General features: G+C 42.7%; 4 protein-coding genes across 4 annotated transcripts in view; 2 read left to right on the top strand and 2 right to left on the bottom strand.

The window, feature by feature from the left end:
* Positions 1–3,103: 3,103 nt before the first annotated feature.
* Positions 3,104–3,298, top strand: Pmar_PMAR016245 (hypothetical protein; the record flags this gene model as incomplete). Its single annotated transcript, XM_002783718.1, has 1 exon — positions 3,104–3,298. A coding segment is annotated over one exon (195 nt), but the record flags the coding sequence as incomplete, so codon positions are not given.
* Positions 3,299–5,183: 1,885 nt separating this feature from the next.
* Pmar_PMAR016244 (hypothetical protein) lies at positions 5,184–5,401 on the bottom strand (the record flags this gene model as incomplete). The annotated part of the gene is made up of 2 exons (XM_002783717.1): positions 5,184–5,282; positions 5,351–5,401. 2 exons carry the CDS (start codon positions 5,399–5,401, stop codon positions 5,184–5,186), a joined length of 150 nt encoding a protein of 49 aa, XP_002783763.1.
* Positions 5,402–6,816: 1,415 nt separating this feature from the next.
* Pmar_PMAR016243 (hypothetical protein) lies at positions 6,817–7,050 on the bottom strand (the record flags this gene model as incomplete). Its single annotated transcript, XM_002783716.1, has 1 exon — positions 6,817–7,050. One exon carries the CDS (start codon positions 7,048–7,050, stop codon positions 6,817–6,819), a length of 234 nt encoding a protein of 77 aa, XP_002783762.1.
* Positions 7,051–10,561: 3,511 nt separating this feature from the next.
* The window catches only part of Pmar_PMAR016242 (hypothetical protein), a gene marked incomplete at both ends in the record, with an annotated part of 3,573 nt that continues 270 nt past the window's right edge, over positions 10,562–13,864 (top strand). The window contains 7 exons of the mRNA XM_002783715.1: positions 10,562–10,603; positions 10,717–10,887; positions 11,368–11,498; positions 11,555–11,657; positions 12,717–12,829; positions 12,954–13,013; positions 13,358–13,392. Coding sequence (XP_002783761.1) covers positions 10,562–10,603; positions 10,717–10,887; positions 11,368–11,498; positions 11,555–11,657; positions 12,717–12,829; positions 12,954–13,013; positions 13,358–13,392 — 655 coding nt within the window. The remainder of the gene's footprint in view (positions 10,604–10,716; positions 10,888–11,367; positions 11,499–11,554; positions 11,658–12,716; positions 12,830–12,953; positions 13,014–13,357; positions 13,393–13,864) is intronic.

Raw genomic sequence — 13,864 nt, 5'->3', positions numbered from 1 at the left:
CAAGATGGTACCTGTTGGAGTGACTGTGCACGAGTCGAAAAACCCAGATATGCTACGAATTTCTCATCATCATAGTACACGCATTGCGTGTATATACGTATCTTCAATGTATCTTCGGTGAAAGTACCACCAGATGCTTGGCATAAAGTGTTAACCAAAAACCTCACACTTATCTGCACATTCATCAGATGAGCTAAATGAAGAAGATCGTAAGATTCTTACGAGTCAACCAGAGGCCCGACCGACGCTCTAAGCGAGAGATTCTGACTTACGTGGGTGATGTACGTGACTTCCGCGGCGCCAAGGCGCGTTTCCCGTGACGCGGGATCAGTTGCACAGCCATAGCACAATTTTTAGGGAGATGTCATATGCTGTAGTCAGGCATTAATTGAGTATTATGTCTCTGTAGCTGAGTCACTCTGTGTGCACCATTGTGACCTCAGCATTTCTCCTCATCTATTTAGTGTAAGTAACTGAGAATGGTTATCCTCGCACTCTTGAAGTTATTTGCACCACTAAGCCATTAGCTAGCCCTTACTAGGGTGGCACGAATTATTTCCTTCCAATTATTTCCTTCCATTTCCTTCGGAAAGATGAAGGAAATTTAGAAAATTCTTTCGAGTAGGAAAAATAGGGAAAAATAGGAAAAATAAGGAAAAATAAGGAAAAATAAAGAAAAAATTTCCGAAACGACCATAAATGGGCACAAAAATTTCAAAAAACAAGAGGTCTCACACCAGGTGATGTCTGGGATATATGTCTGTGTTAGTGGTCTCGGTTAGACTGAGTATAGGGAAACCTTGTTCGCCAGGATGATCAAAGACCTTTGTGGCGAGCGAGAATTCGATTCGCACTTCCACTGGAAGGCCCAGCTTGCGGTTTCGGACTGAAACTTTCAGTTATTGCATGGCACTTCGCAATGCGAAGTTCGCATCATGACCACTTTATTCGAGCGGGAAATGCTGCATTCCCACAAGCATAAGACGGTGGAGTATCAACGTAGCATACTCCAAAACAAACGGATAGGTATCCCTGACGCAACATATAGGCAGTGGTTCTGGAACCGGCCGCAGGCTCACACTGTGAGCCTCACAGTATGAGCCTCATACTATGAGGCACTGAACTAGTCAGTAATCACCGTTACCAATAGACTGACGTTTGCACCTCATTTCGCATAGTAAGTCAATGTTCTCGTCTGCGTTTCTTGCTGAAAACGATCGAACCTGTGAAAACGATCGAAACTGGAAGGCTTTGTTGGTTACTAGAAGACAATGTTGGCCGCCCCATGGACTGCCGTGACTAAAGTTTTCGACAGCCCTCTTATTCGAGAAAAAATGAAACGAAGGAATGCAACCATCAAAGGATCAATCAAGTAATGCTCAGCGACAGCTCTAATCACCGAGCGTTGCGTTACAAACTTTCCTATAGAAAGCGCGCTTGTTCAGTGTTGCAAATAGCGTGCGCCCAAGCAATCTATTGGATTTGACGCCATCCACAAGGCTGTCTCGTGTTCCAGTTCAGTTGGTGGAGAACCCGTTGCTTCTACGATTCAGGTAAGTTCTTGGGATGGCTACTGATCCTCCTCGCATTGCATTAGCCTCTCTCCTCAATGTAGAGGAAGCAGATATTCCTTTTGTTACAGAACGTGAACTTGAGGATGTTCTCAGTAATCAGGGTCTTCTTCTAAAAGATCGCTGCTTTTATCGATCTGTTTATCGACATTATTGTACAGTCAGCTCAACACCTGCTCCTAGCACTGTTACTGGCTCTACAAATAGCGCACTCTCCGACGGACCTTCGACTCTTTATCATATTCGCCAAGATATTCAACGTGAGATAGCTGCTAAGAAGATTAAGCCTTGGCGAGGTTTAGCTGATTATCGTTCGTTCATAGAGTTTAAAATTCAAGTTGGTTATATCCTCGAGGACTTAGTTAACTCAGATTCACCTACGTTTGGCACGTATGAGTATCATACTCTAAAGTATCTCATAGATTCTAACCTATGGGTGACGGTCAAAAAAGAAGTACCCGACCGCTCTCCTTCTAGAATTTGGGACTACTTGCAATCAACTCAACGCCGTCCTTTTGACTTAGGCAATCTTTATACTCGCTGGACTAAATTTCGCCAGCAGGACACTAGCGATATTTATCAACATGTTAAAAAATTTGATGATATGACTCATCAGCTTAGCACTCTCGGCTTTGAAATTCCCGCACAAATTCTTATAGCACAACTTGGGTCTAGCCTACATTCCTTTCATCTCAAGCAGATGGTGTTTGACATGGTAGCTTCTGGTGAGAAATCATACGAAGCGGTTAGAGCAGCTCTCTTGGCTCGCAGTGCTCCTCCTCGTGCATCGCCATCTAACTCCAATGAGGGGAAAGATTCTACTGCGCTCGAAAAAATGCAAGATAGCAAGACTATGCAAGTGCCTGTCACAAAAAAATTCCCATGTCGGTTTTACTTGGCTAATGGAACTTGTAAATACGGTGATCGTTGTATCTTTCGCCATACAGCAGAGGGCTCGGATTTCAAGCCTTCTAGTGCTGCTACTACTAAGAAGATGTCCAGTGATGACATTCAGGGTATAGCCACTACTACAAAAGGAACTTCACCAATACAGGTAGGCGCTCCCGTGAAAGCATGTCTTTCAGCTAAAGATACACCGCATGAGTCTGACCCCTTACCCTCAGCATTATCCTATATTAAAACATCTGCCGGATTTTTTGCCCAAATCGATGGGTGGGAGTCAATACTCGTTACTCACTCGTAGTGTTGCAGAGAAACTGCAGCATGCGTATCCCATCATCACTCTACCGCAGCCTTTAAAGTTTGAGGCTGTAAATAGTACCACTTTCACAAGTCAACATGCAGTTACGATCAACGTCCTCGGTGTTCCCGTCCGATTTATACTTGTCGATCATCTTCCTCAGGGAATAGCTGCCCTTATCGGAGTTGACCTCGTGAATGAACTTGTGATTGATTATGTACATAAAACTGCATTACATCTAGGTACCGGGCAAAAGCTCTCATTATACAGAATGAACTATCCTGCTTCGTCTGATACCTCTCCTTCTCATCTTGTTAGTTCTTGCTCTCAGTTAGAAGAACCTCTCTCACCGGATACTTTGGATAACCCAGTCTTGGAGGATCCAGCGGAATACATCCTCCAAGATGCAACTCTTACCTCTCCAGATCTCCCTTGGAATGAGGAGTATAACATGCTAGTCATAAAAGACTATGGTTGGTTGAAAATTGGACTCCAACCAGTGACAGACTCGTCTACTACTCCTAATGTAAAACAAGTTTTTTGTGCAGAGGTAAGTCCACAGGTACTTGACGATGCTTTCGGGCAAAAACAGGTTGAGGTTAAACCACATAAGCAGTATCTCCGAGCGGATAAAGCCGTCCAGACTGAATGTGATGACCTCATTCGTCAATTCGTTCTTAATGGTAAGTTACTCGAAGTATCACCTGCAGCACAATCTGACTATCCCACATGTACTTGCACCAATTATTATCCTATCGTCTCTCCTAGGGTTCGTCCTATATTCCCATGTCTAGGAGTCAATAGGTTACTTGATCGCTATGGCAAGCTCATCTTCAAGCAATTGAAATTAGAATATGTTTACCACCTCTTACGAATAGCACATTCTGTGGTGAGTCTAGACGTGAGTGATGCCTTCATGTCACTCTATAGTGGACCACGACTATCACGGTTACTCACGGTCAAAACTCCATCAGGCAAACTCTATTCAGCCCAACGTTGTATCTATGGATTGAGTCTCTCACCCTGTGTGCTAGAAGCCTCACTTCAATACATTTTAGCTACAAATGCTATTGATATTTTGCCTCAATCTCAGACTACTATCCCTAATACTGTGACAAGATCATCTCATGTTCTTCCTTCAGACCCTATCGAGTTACTTACTGGTCATAATACTGCATTCTTAGGTACGCGAACTACATATATCTCATCTTACATGGATGATATAACATTGTATCTTGGTAAGGATCTTGAAGGATACGAACAGTCTATCATTGACAAGCTTTCATCCATAGTCCTTCAATATGGATTGACTCTCAAACCTGCGAAAATCAAAATAATACGGAATGAAGATACAGTTGAAACTTTAGGTCTTACCATCTCTGGTCATGGTAGGTTCCTTTCTATCAGAAAAATCAAGTGGGATGATGTTATCAATTTCAGTTGGTCCGCATGTCCTACTTTCAGGGAAGCTCTTTCATTTTTAGGTAAGGTCACAACCACATTTGAGGACCTACTCCCACCTCATGTTGCACCAACCAAACATCTCCTACAAAGCCTAGTAAGTAACTGTCGCGAAGAGCTATGTCGCACGCAAGGTTTGGATAGAACGAAGAAGAAAACCTGGGATTTACAACTTCCCCAGGAAACCTACTCCTTACTCACTAGTTTCCATCAGTATCTCTGCTCTGTATCCTTACCTCGTATCCCTCGTGTGATTCCTATTGGGACTGCTCCTCTGGAATTACATGTCGATGCATCTCAGTATATGTTAGGTATGAAACTAGTTGATGCTTCTGATCCTAGCGTCTACTACTTTTCTCGCCAAATTCTACTCAAAGATGCAAAGCACAAGTCCATACATATAAGTGTCAACGAAGTTATGAGTGTCCTTTATGGCTCTTGTCTTCTTCGCACGTTTGAGCATTACACAGGTACTCCGTTATTATGTTATACTCTCATTCGTTGTGATAATGTTACATGCAATAAAATTGTTCGAACGCATCGAGTCAAGAGTAATCCTCTTCAACAGAATTACTACTTAGCATTGTTGAACCACCTTAAACTTCTAGGTCCTCTGATATCACGTATATCTCTACAGATGCGAATGCTGCCGATCACTTACTAGATCTCACTTTTAGAAAATTTGCTTGAGCTACACTGGAAGGCATCCGAGCACTCGAACGACCCCATTCTTACTGAAGAAGATTCACTCATAACCATGATGGCAAAACGCCATGCTGACGACGAGCAACAGACCATCGGTAATAGAGTTAAAGTTCGACGTCGTCAACAACGTGATGCACTTACCACGGACTCCAATTCATCGACATCGACGACATCATCATCATCAACCCCTCATCAATCTCTCACCTCGGTATCTTCTCTTATTCATGGACATCGTGCACAAGAACCTACACCCAGTCAATCGAAACCAAGTTCAACTGTTCCTGAACTTCTACCTCAAGCACACTCCCTATCTCTCCAGGATCATGAACCACGACCTCAAGCATCTGACACAACAACTACACCAATACAACTCCATGATAAATCAGAGTTGAGAAAGAAGATCGACTCCTACCTTACGAATCTCAGACCTGATGATGACAATAACTACGTCACTGACGACCATCCTAAATTGAATGAACTTCTCATTCTCTACTATCATCTATGTGGTCATGATGGGCAATTCGGCACAAAGATGAAACTTGACCACTTTCACTGGAGTACTAAGCAGGCTGACATACAAGCAGTAGTTCCAACATGTCATTATTGCCAAATACATAAAGTTCAACCCCATGACAACAAGCTACTTGACGAACTTGAACCTCCACGATTACCACAAGCACCCTTCATGCATGTTAGTATGGATACAACTGGCCCATTCTTTGGTCGTAACAAATTTTTCATAACTACCTTATGTGATCGACTTACCTGCTACCTTCTAGTCGCACCAACAGTGACATCACCTACTACAGCAACGGCTCTCTCTCTACTCCAAACTGTGCATCAAACTTATGGTCTCTATCCTACTAGAGTCTTGACGGATAATGGTTCTATCTATACTGCTGCTGCGAAGACTGTTACAAATTTGACTACTTGGCAATTCTCACCAATATATACTCCACAAGCTAATGGTCAATCAGAACGCTACATGAGAGACTTAGGTACTTTAGTACGTATAAAAATAGAGGAAAAGAATCTATGTTGGGAAACTCTTGACAACATACAATCTGAATGAACTTATTCACTTCATTCGGCGTTCTCATCAATCTATAATTCTCCCATTTATCTCTACATTACCTAAAGCAGCTCTCGTTTTCATACTTTATACATATATTCATCATATCTAAAGTTGAGATTTCAATCCTACTATGATAATCTCACTTTATCAATAACACTCCATTATTTGTCAAGAATGAATGTATCACAATCCTTCATGATTAATTGTTGTACAAGATTTTGGATAATTATGTCAAGAAACCTTCTCTCATTGAAGTTTATCATGAGAATCACTGTTATTCACATGTACATGTATGACATTGCTTGCACGCAATTTGCACCTACTCTCTTTCGGGGGGGGGAGCTGTTGCAAATAGCGTGCGCCCAAGCAATCTATTGGATTTGACGCCATCCACAAGGCTGTCTCGTGTTCCAGTTCAGTCCTCCACACCACGATGAGGTACTGGGACCAGTGAGGTATGAACGCAACGTAACTGGCGTCCAGTTACTGGCCTGTTTTGCAACTTGCGAATTGCGAACATCTTGCACGCGCTCGCCCTGACGTTCGATATCAAAAAAAGTGACAGGATGCGAGAAATCTCGTATTTTTTTGGCCTTACGGCCGAGAAGGTCTGCTGAGACGCGGCGTCTTAGACGCCTATGAATGTTTTTCGGACCTTCTTTTAGGGTGATGTTGGAGAAAAAGACGATTTTGTACAATAATTCCCCAAATAAGGTCCATTATTCCCCTTTTTGACCAGTCATTATTCCCGGGAACTAAAACGGGAATTATTGGGGAAGGGAAGAATGACTCTTCCTCACCCTTCAGCCACCCTGATTTCCTTTGCCAAAACCTTTACCCTTTCCTTTACCGAAACCTTTGCCTTTCCCTTTACCGCCATTATAACTATATTCCCAGTGACCGACAGCTACAACCTTGTCCTCGTCTTTTCTCGAATCTTCTTTATCACTGCCTTCATCACCATCGCCATCATTTGCATCCAAACTGTCTCCGACCAAAGTGACTGCCTCCGTCAAAGTTTGCTTGGGTAGTTTCATGAAGGTATTATAATAACCTTCAACAATCTTTGATTGTGGCAAGCTCTTCCAAAACACTTGCACACATATCTGATTTCTTGCTTCCGCAGGCAATTTAGGAAAGGCAAGCTTAGTCAACCTGTGTATCTCAGTAGAATGTCTGAACACATCCTTTTTATATCTCATTTTGCACAACGTACTAAACGCATGCTTTGGGGTCTCGCTATATTGTTTTATCATTTCAGCGATGATACCATAGTACGTCCTATCAGGAGTCTCCTTAGGATCGTGATTTAGTCTTCTGTTGTACACCTCCCATGGTTTATCTGTGAGACAAAGTCCCAAAAATTCAAGGAGTTCCTGATAAGGCAGTCGTAGTAGTCGTGCTCGACCCTCAAATTTCGACCGCCACTCCTCAAAAGTCTGAGATTTCGGGTTATACGGGACAATAGCTTTAGTAATGGCTATCGCCCTTCCCATTTCTGAAGATGCACTATTATTGCTACTCTTCATTTTCACGATCTCATTTTGCAACTCTATCAACTGAGATTGGACGTTCTCATCCAACTCTCTGACCCTCTGCTGCTCCATTGATAGGTCTTGTTCTAAGTTGTCCGCTTCTTGTAGTCTTCTTCTCTCTCCTTCATGTTGACGTTGTTGCTCTTCACCTTGTCGTAAACTTCGTTGCTCCTCATCTTCTCGCACATGTTGATCTTCAATAAGTCCACCATCAGTACCGTTCTGGTTGTTCTCAGCGGGGCTTTCTCCTTGACCATTAACCATTGTCTGGGCACCACGTGTTGTGTACTTGGGAACTCAAGAGTACCAAAAGAGGTAGATAACAATACTAACTACAGCGGAATAAATGTAGAGACAAATTGTGTGAGCTAAGGTGGGAAGGAAGGAGACAACAATTGTGTGGATACATCACAAACATATACCACGCTACAGGAGGCCCAAGCTAATTCGGTCGCTAATTCCCAGATGGCGGTCGCTAATTTCCAGATGGCGCTCGCTAATTCCCAGATCCGGCCGAGCTCGGGATCTGGGGCCCATTCCACAAGCCTCGGTAAGGCACGAAAACCGTAAGGCGATTTTTGCACCTAAAGAGGTTTAAGTTAAACCTCTCAACCTCACGGTTTGACCTCTTTAGGCAAACTTATATTTTTAGGCTCTTTTACAAAGGCTGCAAATCGGGGCCTAAGGGTAAGGCGAAGGACCTCAAGGTAACAACAGTGTGAGGACGGGCAATAGGCGCATCGCGAGGAAACAACTTCTGAGAACCCAGCCAGAAAGGAAACAATAGAGTTTCACCGTGATATGAAAAACACAAGTGAAAAACATATTTCACGACGACTACATATCACCGCGAATATCGCGTTTTTCACGGTGTTGTACGCCACTTCACGTGAAATGGGTGAAACTCCAATGAGCAACACTAATATACAGAGACGTAGTCCAACTACTATCATTGCAATCCTAATCGAACCAAGCAAGCCCAACAATACTATAAAATAGGAAACGTCTTTCGGACGATGAGAAGCCAGTCTCTTAAAGATGGACATAACCGTAGTACAAACATCTTATTGCCAAGTAGGAAATGCTCCAATTAAAAAGACCAAGGCAATGCAAATCCTCTCGGCAGGTCTACCACTACCAGACGACGGTGTAACAGTCAGAATCAACCTAGTAGCAGAAGGAGCACTGGGGGTGGTGCTCACCGGGCCAGGCGGAGGCGGATAGCTGCAGAGATCAGCAACAGTCCAACCACCTTTCGGTGTCGAAGAGATTAAAGTCGACTTGAGAATATCACAGTGACAGCAAAGTTTCACATCGTGGAAACATAAGCGGCCTTTAGGGTTCTGCCAGTCCGTACAGTAAGATCCTTGAGCACGCCCTTGGGCATTCGTAGGATGAATGCCGCGACGAGGAGCATCAGCTTGGCAAGAATGATCCCAACAAACACGTAGTTCTTTTGGGGCGGGCGTAATACAGGGGTGTCCTTCGAACCACTCTGTGTCGAGGCACCAACCAATCGGACAATACCTCGACGGAGGCCTTGTCGAAGTGGTGACATTCTGAGTAGGACCAACAGTAGTAGTATCATTAGCAACGACCCTTCATACACGACCGATGAAAACACACAGAGCCACAGGCATATCCAGACGCTGTCACTAAATTATATTAACTATTCAGTAATTAGAGCGTTTTGCAGCGAATATCTGGCGTGCGCGAAACAATACTGAGCGGCACAAGCTAAATCGAGAATCTTGTGTTCTTGAGTTTCCTCAATAGTACAGGGCTCATCACAGTGAGAAAAATCACTAATCTAAGGAAAATGCCATTCTTAGGGAGCACTCTCGATAAACGGTTTGCGGCAAGAGTTTTCCCCGCTGGATAGAGCATAAGGTTATAGTCATCTAATCGGTGTTAGACGAATGTATGTTGACGCTCCTCAGCTGAGCTCAGAAAGCTCCTTCCTAATTATTGGAGTTTATATACTAAATCGGGTAGCACTCCAGACTCGGAATCTGCCGATCTGGGTTCCGAATCTGAACTTCAGATCGTCCCTGAGCTTCACGAATTGATAGCTCAAGTAGAACTAGCTTATGGCAAACCAGCTCGGTCAATAAAAACTATCAAATAACGGTGGTAGAATAGCTAGCTAGACGTCAGCTACCATTATCTCTACTATCACATAATTGTAGCCATCACTTCGCTCCGCTAGGCAGTTTCATGTTGTCTTATTGAAACGGCTAGGCGTCGAGTTCGTTCTCTTTCGCAGTTCTATGATCATATTGCTTTGTTTCACTTGCTTCTCCCATCTCTGTCGATCCCATTAGTCCTCCCTTAATTTGAAGATTTTCTAATTTTCCTCATCGTCACGATAGACATGTAGTTTACCAAGTGCATGTTCTCCTTTCAACTTCATTTTATAGTAGCGAGGAGATTGACAACGACTTGCAGGGAAGCGTCGAGATGATTTACGACTTCATATTTTATGGCATTTTTTGGGGGTACTTTTGATATGATGTACCGTATGTGATGACATTTTTAGGAGTCGGCCTGCGAATTTGAAACTTATTCGATTACATGTGGAGAATGTCAGGTGTGCGGTATCGAAATGTCGAAGTGTGTGGGGAAGGATGTGCCTTGCGTACTTGTTTACACTAAGCTGCGATTGTTAATACCTGTATAAGACGATACAAGGCGTAAGTGTGGCGACTAGCAATGTCGGAGGTATTTCGACAACCTTAATACCACACGAAATTCAACGGTCACTACATACGGGGACATTCTGAAGGCCTTAGCATAATGTGTTAGCTATGTAACTAAGCTGAGCAGGATTGAGATGCGACTGTGTCAGGTTGTTCAACACCACGGTGATATTAGCGCGCGCCCGATGATTGTGATATGGGTCGCTGAAATGATACCGATGGTTGAGGGAATTTATAAATATATGTTGTAATTGGTTGGTAGGATTGGTACTTTTTATAAAATGATAGTCGCTAGTTCGTCGTTTCGGAGAGGTATGTGCATTGTGGTGACACGTGGAGAGGTGACACGTGGAGAGGTGAGTGTTGGTGGTGATAGTAGTAGTAGTAGTAGTAGTAGTAATAGTAGTAGTAGTAGTAGTAGTAGTAGTAGTAGTAGTAGGGGTTGCTATATATGTCTTGTTGGTAGTAGGTAGTAGAAGCAGCATTAGCGTACTTCAACTCGCATGCTGATATGGATAGCAGTGGCTTGCAAGCGACAGTGCAAGAGCTCGGAGGGGGTATGCGGAAGTCTCAGGCTGGGGTAGTTTATGGAGACGAACGTTTCAAGAGGCTCATGGCGACTGTGGGGGCTCGGATTGGAGTAGGTTGGGAATGGTTGTTTTTACCCGATGAAAAACGTCACGATAACGTATAATGGTATAACCGGTCAATGGAGGGGTTGGGTAGTGGACACCGACGATTATATGTGTGAGATAACTTCCGAGTAATGCTATTAATTTGTCCTTGACCTCGCTAGCTGTGGCAACGTGGTAAAATTTGCACTTCCGCAAGCGTTGGTGACAATATCAAAACTCTGAGGAAATTTTATTGAATTTCCCTTAGTTTCTGTCCGCGATCGTATATATTCTCTGGTTTCGTATATGAACTCCTATAATCATTGAGGAAACTATTGAGCTCAGCAGCTGAGGAAAGCGAGAACATGTTTTGCAGCACTGAGCTTTGGTATCGTGGGATCGTTGCTTACGATGCAAACTTGTCATTGGGAATGATGAAACTTCATCGAATAAAGAGGCACTTGCCACTCGATGAAGCTGAGATTCTTTTAGTGTTGTTTGGTCAGGAGCTCGATAGCGGATCATTAGTGGAGATGGCTAGCGCACTGAGTGCATTACCGGGGCCTTCAACACCGGAGGTTTCGGAGGTGTGTAGGAAAATAACAGAAATTATGGTAAAGAGAAGGGATGAATTTAAGTAATAAATGGTGTGTTAAAGTGTCGATGGTGGGAATCGAATCTGTGCGGGATCAGGCCTGCGGGTTTGGCGAGGATAGCATTGGCGTTGGCGTGTCGAGGCTCGAGGGATCCTACGCTTATCGAGATGGTGAAGGAGGATACGCTCTCACAAATTGAAGTGAGTCTATGTGAGATATATTCGCTTTCCTCAGCTATGTTGAGAAGTACACACGAATGAAAGTGAACAGAAAACTAAGGAGAACTTCCTCTCAGAATTTCCATATTGTCACCAACAGATGTGGTTGACCATGTGCATATTCTCTCGGGCTTTCATCGGCTATGCTCAGGAGTGTTATTGTGTACTATGGGAATTTATATGTGATCGGGGAAAAATTTTCAGAAGCCATAAAGAAATTCTCTTGAAATTTTCAAATGTGCACAGACTAGCACTTGGTGGTTACTCGAGATGAGGGCTTCGTGAGGAAGGGGCTGAGTCTGCCGACCTAACGCGGAGAATTAGGAATCTGATTTTACTGAGGATTTTCGTATTTTTTTATGGATACCTTTTTCTCTGGGTCGCCGTTATAAAAACCGTTATAATAACCATTATAAATGTTATTAGAGAACAATTTACCTAACGAAGTGACATCTGTTGCAGTATATGCTCTGTTCACTTTAAAACAGTAGTAGTCGGAAAATAATGGGTGTCGATGATTTTTTGGTATGATTCAGTTCACTCTAATGAGGTTTGTTGCTCATTTCTGCTGATTTGAGAAATCATGTTACATTTTTGATTAAATGATGATAGTAAAAGTACCATTATAGATATTATGTATACTTATCGGTAAAGATTAGATTAATTTTTATTGGAGTTTCACCACCCTAGTGATATGAAAATCACTAGTGAAAAACATATTTCACGACTACTGCATATCACCGTGAATTTCGCATTTTTCACCGAGTTTTACGCCACTTAACGTAAAAGGGGTTGTGAAACTCCATTATATTGTAACAACTTGGCTAAATGAAAATCAAAGGAGACCCTGTTCTACTTGGGAATTGTAATTTTGATATTTTACATATGAAAACGATGACGGATGATGCACAGCTTGATAGACTTCATGCGATTCCAATTAGGATATAGTTGCGAATTCAGCTCACATGTATATATCACTAGTTTGCTAGTTTGGAATCGATTTCATTCCATCTCACTATATATGATATTGATGCTCCTCAGGAGTTCTCACCATCAGAGTTATGCTGTATATTGGAGGCACATAGGCGTTGGGGTGTTCACGATCGAGAACTAACTGAGAATGTTGTCGAACGCTTGACCGACGAAGTTGACCGGTACGCCGTTTTGGTTGAACTCGTGTGAATTTAGGAGATAACAGTAGGGAAAATGATGACATTTTTATGAGAAAATGTTTTGAAAATGTGGAAAAATTCCGAAATGGATTCTGGTTCACCGCAGATTCACTGCTGAAGATTTAGTGAAGACTCTGGAAGTGTTTGCCAGTCTTGGTTTGGCTAGGTAAGAGTGTTGATGATACTATGAGGATGAACTTGATAAGTAATGTGAAAATTATCAAATGCCAGGCTGAAAAAATTATATGGCTGTTGTAAAATGCGGAATAGAAACAAACTATCTTCACAAAATCACAAATCAGGTTGTTTTTTTCAGAGGACTGCTGCTGAGACGAGTCGCGGCTTTGTCGCATGATCAGCTACCACAGTTTACTCCAAGTCAATTGGTGAAAATTCTCAAGAGTTTGTCTAAACTTAGGTAGTACGGGTGGGTAGGGAAAGATATGTAGTAGTATGATCACTTTAGGTTTTTGTCAACTGTGCAAATTAATGGAATAATGGAGGCGTTAGGAGATCTGAGAGAGTCTCTGAGAACGCCCAGACGGGTGAGTGTTTATTCATACCGGTTTTGTGGTATTCGGAAGTATTATGGTATTCGGAGGAGACAGAAGTGGTGTTGGAAAATATGCACATGTGTTGGTGACAATATGGAAAATCTGAGAAAATTTTGCGAAATTATCATTGATTTCTGTACGACTTCTAGCCGGATGCTGTAATTGGTGAGGGAAGTCTCAAGTTCGGCTGAGGAAAGCGAAAATGTATTTCAAGACTGGGTAGAGATATTGATGAACGGACACATTAATACTCCTTGGTATGTCAAAGTGAAGAATTCAGAATTTAAGCGATTTTTAGTGTATCAGCATTATGAGTGTATTCGATGATTGAATTTTCAGTATTGATGTATGTATCATTCTCTCCAGGAAGTTTTGTGGGGGGCGGTCCTTAGGCGCACTTAGTTACTTATAGTTACTAAAACGCGGAGAGGCGATATATGGGTATAATGGTATTAAGTACAAT

The sequence above is a fragment of the Perkinsus marinus genome, assembly GCF_000006405.1.
Source record: "Perkinsus marinus ATCC 50983 genomic scaffold scf_1104296936306, whole genome shotgun sequence".
Lineage (NCBI taxonomy): Eukaryota > Perkinsozoa > Perkinsida > Perkinsidae > Perkinsus > Perkinsus marinus.
Note: the sequence above shows the minus strand (reverse complement) of the source record. Positions and strands in the feature narration are given on the sequence as shown.